Genomic DNA, 5,847 nt, shown 5'->3' with positions numbered 1-5,847 from the left:
ATGGGGACGGGGACGCTCAAGGAGGGACCCGGACACGGAAGGCCACGTGGGGTGTGAGTCCACGGGGGTGACACGTCCAGAGCAGGCTCATCCGCGGATGGGAAGGGGGCTCGGGGGGCTGGGGCGGGGGAGAAGGTGGGGAGTGACCGCTGATGGGGGCGGGACGCTCAGGGAGGGAACCAGACACAGGAGGCCACGTGGGGTGTGAGTCCACGTGGGTGACACGTCCAGAGCAGGCTCATCCGCGGACGGGAAGGGGGCTCGTGGGGGCGGGGGCTGGGGGGGAGGGGGAGGTGACAGCTGATGGGGACGGGTTCCTTTCAGGCGGATGGAATGTTCTGGAACCAGATAGAGGCGGTGGTTGCACAACACCAAGGTGCTATCATGCTGCTAAGTTTTATGTTAGGTGTGTTTTACCACAATTTAAAGAAGGTTAAAGAAGGGACTGAGTCTCCTTCAGCAGGAGTTGCCCAGGTTTTAGACAAAAGGGAGAGATGGGGCCCTCTTTAGGATTCAGACCAAGACTCCATTTCCACCCAAGACAGGAGGGCACAGGAAGAACCGTCCGAACGTCGGAGGGGCCCCACACAAGCTCCTGTGCATTTCTTCGCTGGGCCCCTGAGCCGGCCGGGGCCAGTGACCTGGGCGAGGGGGCGGACACCTGGGGCTACCTGCATCAGGGTCCCCAGAAGAGGAGGGGGAGATGCAGGGAGGAGCCACTCAGCCCCTGGGAAAGCTCACAGGGGGCAGAGGGGGTGCTTCATCACAGCAGGGGCACGGCCCAGCCCTGCACCCCACCCTCAGAGTGCGCATCTGGGGGTGTGGTGGGCACCATCTCACTCCGCTCCCCCGGGGCCGGGCTGGGGGCTGGGCGCTGGGGTTCAGGGGTCCTGGGCCTGGGTGAAGGGGCCCCTGGGTCTCCTCCCTGTGGCGGGAACTGTCAGAGGAGCTCGGCTCCCTGCTTCCCCACCTGCGAGGTGATCAGAGGAGCAGCCGAGTGGGCGCGAGAGGGTAGGACAGGCAGGGGTGAGAACTCCCCCTGGGCTCTGTGGTCTGCGGCCCTGCACCCCTGACAGCCAAGGCCGCCTGACCTTGTCCCAGTGCTGCCCAGTCTGCAGGCTGGCCTCTGGGTTCATCCTGGGGACACTCCTACCCATGACACTGACAACTTCCACTGTCCTGAGCACTTGGCCGCTCCCAGGGCCGTGCTGGCTGAGTCCGTGCCGCTTGGTTTCTAGAGTTGTATTTGGAAAGCAACCCTCCAAAACAACAAAAATAGCCTCCGGACCCTGGAAATAACTGACGCGGTGGCTCGGGCGTGTGGCCCCCCGCTCATGCCCCCCGTGTCAACAGGAGGGCTCTGCCCAGAGGCCTGCTGCTTGCCAGGCCCTGGCCCCACTGGCTTTTCAGATGTGCCGATGTTTGTGGTTCTGGTGGTCGGCTTGGGGACAAAAAGCCTCAGGCGGGACTGGAGTGGGGAGGGTGGGTCCCGTCCCGCTCCCCTCCTCCCTACGACGTTCAAAGGGGTGGCAGGACTCCTCCAGCACATCAAACGGGGGCCAGGATGAATCACGCTCTCCGCCGGGGCTGGGGCCAAACCGGCTCCCTAAAGTCAAACCACGTCAACTGAGGCCTTCAAGCCTTTCTCTTTCTTCAGCCCAAAGGAATGCTTTGAATGCTAGGGGTTCTGGAACATTCAGACACCTCGCGGGAGCCGGCCCCCCCTCCCCCCACCTGGGGGGCTGCAGGAGCCCTCCTACCCGCCCGCTGGGCTGGAGACACACTGCTTCCCACTCTGTCCACTGCGGGGCTGTCAGTCAGGTGTCAGTCTGTCCGGGGGCTGGGCCGCCCCTGCTGGTGAATTCCCGCGCCCACCAGGGACCGTGGAGTGGCAGGTGCTCAGAAGATCGGTCTGAACAACTCCATGAGGCTGGTGTTTGATTTTATGTGTCCACTTGGCCAGGTCATGGTGCCCAAATATTTGGCCAAACACCAGTCTAGATGTCACTGGGAAGGTCATTCTTATATGAGATTTACATTTAAATGGGTTGACGTGGAGCAGAGAGACGACCCTCTAAATGTGGGTGGGCCACAGGCCATCAGTTGAAGGCCTTCAGAGGAGAGGAAGTCTGCCTCCAGGGGGCCTTGGGGACTCGAGCTGCAGTGTCAACCCTGGCCTGGGTTTCCAGTCTGCCCTGTGGATTTCGGACTTGTCAGCCCCCATGGCCTGTGAGCCAGTTCCTTAAAATACCTCTGGCTCTTTCTACACACGTCCTCCCGGCTCTGCTTTTCTGTGGAGCCCTGACTGGTCCCGGGGCAGCCGGAGCGGGGCCAGGGCAGACGTGGAAACCTCCCAGGTCTTCTCTAGGGAGACTCCTGGCCGCCGGCTGGCTGGGGCCCGTGGAGGGAGACCACCGGCTGGAGGCGCCTCGACGTCCTTTGCCAGGTGAACACGGGTGTGATGCAAAGGTGTTCATACCTTCCTCACAAGGGAGGCCACAACTGGGCCACCGGCCCTTTCTAGGAAGACCGAGTCTGTAGAGCTGATGGCCCAGCAAGCCACTAGCTCTGTTTTGGGTCTCTGGTCCCTGATGGGTTAACTGTCCGTGAGCAGGAACGGCTTGTCCTTTTTCTTTTTTTAGCATAAAAAGCAAACACACTTATTTAAAAAAAATCCAAACAATGCAGAAGTGAAGAAAGTAGCCGGCAGGGAGCCCTGGGTCCTCCCTTCTCTGGGCCACGTCTCTAACTTCTGTCTGCACCCGTCCAGGGGCCAGACGGAGCCCGGCTGAGCAGCGGGAGGACCCCGAGGGCTGGGGGTGGGCTCGGCCCGCCTCTGTTCCCATCGCAGTGACAAAGCTGGGGCACGCGGGTGGTCCCAATAGCCCACGATAGGTTTTGTACCAGCCGGGTCTCTCCGTTGAGGCAACGGAGGCTCAGAGAGGTTAGGGAGTGGCCCAAGGTGGCACAGCGAGGGGCACAGCTGGAATGCAGCCCTGCTATGGGGCAGGCCCACCCCCTCCCTGGGCAAGGGGCCTCCTCCCTACTCGGCCAGCCTCCCGGCTCACCTTGATGCGCTCGATGCCAGCTTCGATGCGGAGCTGCTCCACCAGCTTCCGGGCCTGGGCTATGTTGTTAGTGGTTGACATTGTCTGCCATCAGCTCTGGGCCCCGTTGTCCAGAGAGCTGTGGGGGGAAGCAGAAGGACGTGAGCTGGCTCGCGGAGCCCCAGGCCTGCAGCCGGAGGACAGCCCCCCCAGAAGCCTCCACCTGAGCCCCGGTACCCATGTGCCTGGGGTCGAGGTGGGGGCGGTGGGAGGCCCAGCCGAGCCGCCTCCCATGGTCCCCCTGGTGCTGGTGGGGGGTAAGTGCTCCCCAGATGTGACCACCAAGCCTTTCAGGACAGTTCACCAAACCACAGTGTCGACACGGTGATGACTCAGAATGAGGGACTCATGGGGCACTTTCTCTGATCCCTGCCCTGCTCCGTGCCCCCAGCACCACTGACCCTGGGCAGGCTCACTGTCTGGGGGCGTCTTGGGCACATCCCTGGCCCCCACTCTTCGATGCCAGGATGTCCCAGTTGTGACGGCCACAGATGTGTCCAGACATGGCCCGAGTGCCCTGGGGCAGAGTCGCCGGGTGGGACCCTGGCTCTGGACCTCGGCAGGTCACCCGGGAGGCACCTGTGTGCTGTGGGTCGTGGGTCCGGCCTCCCTCCCTCGTCCGTGTGCTCATTTGCCCCGGAGGGTGGCCCACCACGTGCCAGCACTGCCCTGAGAACACCCCGCTAAGCACGGCTGAGCGCAGGGGGAGCCCGTGGTTCCTGTCTGCGTGGGTGCCTGCCTCCGACTTCCCGCCGCAGGCCCGGCCGTGACCTGGGCCCCCACAGTAGGCTGCCCGGGCAGGAGTGCTGGCTCTTGCTTCTGGCACGGGAGAGGCTTCTGGGGGTGGGAGGGGGATTTATGTCACCCGTCGGAAAAGGGAGCCCACTTGGTTTTGCAGGGTTTTCCAGAGCTTTCTGATGTGCCGGAGCGGCCGGGACAGATGACCACAGACTAGGGTGCTGAACACAGCAGGAATTTGTTCTCCCACATTCTGGAGGTCAGCGGTCTGAGATCTAGGGGTGGGCAGGGCCGGGCTCCCCCTGTGAGGGCCCAAGGAGGGTCCTTCCTGCCTCCTCCAGCGGCTGGTGTGGCCACATCACTCGACCTCTGCCTGGTCCTCACAGGGCCTTCTTATAAGGACACCTCATCCACGACCACCTCTTCCTAACGACTTGCATCTGTAAAGACCCTATTTCCAGTTAAGGTCCCATTCCGAGGTTCTGGTGGACATGAATTTGAGGGGGACACTATTCACCCTGCTACGCTTTCCTTGAGTGTGGGTGGGGTGCCCCGAGTAACCCACTCAGGGCGGGTAAATGATTGCAGATAAGCCCTCTTCCTGAACCCCGAGTAGCCTTTCCGCGGATTCTCCGAGGACTGCTGCTCGGTGGGGGGTGGGGGGGTACTTGCTGCTTTGATGACCAGATAGCACCCAGCGGTCCGCTCGCGCCCCCCACACCTTCAGGAAGTGGGGGTCACGCCTTAGCGGTTCAGGGTGGGTCAGAGGGCCTCCCCACCTGCTCGCCCAACGAGAAGACCAATCCTTTACCGCACCAACGATCCTGGCTTTGCTAGTGTTTGACGGTGACCTGTTTTCTTTCCCACATATTTTTATTGATTTATTTTTTTAATAACTATAAAATTTTGAGATGCCTGTGGATTCACATGCAGTTGTAGGAAATGACAGAGCCTGTGAGCCCCTTGCCCGGTTTCCCCACGAAGACATCTTGCAAAACCGCAGCTGGGAGGCCCCCAACAGGCACAGAGGACATGGGGCGTCTCTCCTGCCCCAACCCGCCCTCAGCCCCGGCGACCCCCGATGTGGTTTCCTTCTCCAAACTTCTGTCATTTCAGGACTGGTGTAAGCGAACCGTGTGGCCGTAACCGTTACGGGCTGGCTCCCCCCACGGGGCCCGGTCCTCCGGGGACGCACCAGGCTGCCGCGCATGGCTAGCTCCCCGCCGAGCGGCGGTCCCCCGCGGAAGGCGAATCTGGCCGGATTCCCGTTCTTGGCCGTCACGGACACAGCCACCGGTCGGGTGCAGACTCGCGCAAACACGGGGCTTTCTTTCTCTGAGCTCAACGCCAAGGACGTAACTGCGTGTTCAATTCTCGGAGACGATGCCAAGCCGCTTTCCAGGGCGGCGGCACCGCTTACATTCACACCAGCAGCGTACGAGTGGTGTTAACGTGCTTTTACGATTCAGCTGGGCACGGTTTTTCCTGTTCCTGAAGGCCGTGAAAATCCTACTTCCCCCCCAGCCTTCATTTAGGGAGCACAGCGGTTCTAACGGCTGATCGCGTCCCCCAAGGACGCCAGGCCGTGTCTGGGGCATCTGGGGTCGCCGGTACCGAGGGGTGGGGGCCAGGATGCTGCTCAGCCCCCACCGTGCCCGGGACCCCCCAGAGGACGACCCGCCCCGGTGTCTCCAGCGTCCAGGCTGAGGAAGCCCCCAGGAGGACCCGTACGGGCGTCCGTGCCGACACAGAGCCCAAGGTCAGGAGTCTGGGAAGATGCTTGGCCGGGTGACGAGCAGCACGCTGTGCCTTGTCACGATGCAGTAGCACTGTCCGCTCGGGGGTCACCAGACCCAGGGAGCTGCGCACGAGTAAAGGCAGGTTTTAGCCTGCCTGCCTGCCTGCCTGCCTTCCTCCCTCCCTCCCTCCCTCCGTCCCTCCCTTCCTTTCCCCTGCCTTCCTTCCTCCCTCCCTCCCTTCCTTTCTCCTTCCTTCCTCCCTC

General features: G+C 62.3%; 1 protein-coding gene across 3 annotated transcripts in view; it reads right to left on the bottom strand.

Moving 5' to 3' along the window:
- The window catches only part of GNG7 (G protein subunit gamma 7), a 122,805-nt gene that overhangs the window by 3,196 nt on the left and 113,762 nt on the right, over nucleotides 1-5,847 (bottom strand). For all 3 annotated transcript variants that reach the window (XM_034997513.1, XM_034997514.1, XM_034997515.1), the window contains one exon: nucleotides 3,069-3,186. In XM_034997513.1, the coding sequence (XP_034853404.1) occupies nucleotides 3,069-3,149 (81 nt within the window). In that variant the 5' untranslated portion in view covers nucleotides 3,150-3,186. The remainder of the gene's footprint in view (nucleotides 1-3,068; nucleotides 3,187-5,847) is intronic.

Source organism: Mirounga leonina, unplaced genomic scaffold (assembly GCF_011800145.1).
Source record: "Mirounga leonina isolate KUSES-001 unplaced genomic scaffold, KU_Mleo_1.0 Mir_94, whole genome shotgun sequence".
Taxonomy (NCBI): Eukaryota; Metazoa; Chordata; class Mammalia; order Carnivora; family Phocidae; genus Mirounga; species Mirounga leonina.
This window is presented reverse-complemented; position numbering and strand designations above follow the sequence as displayed.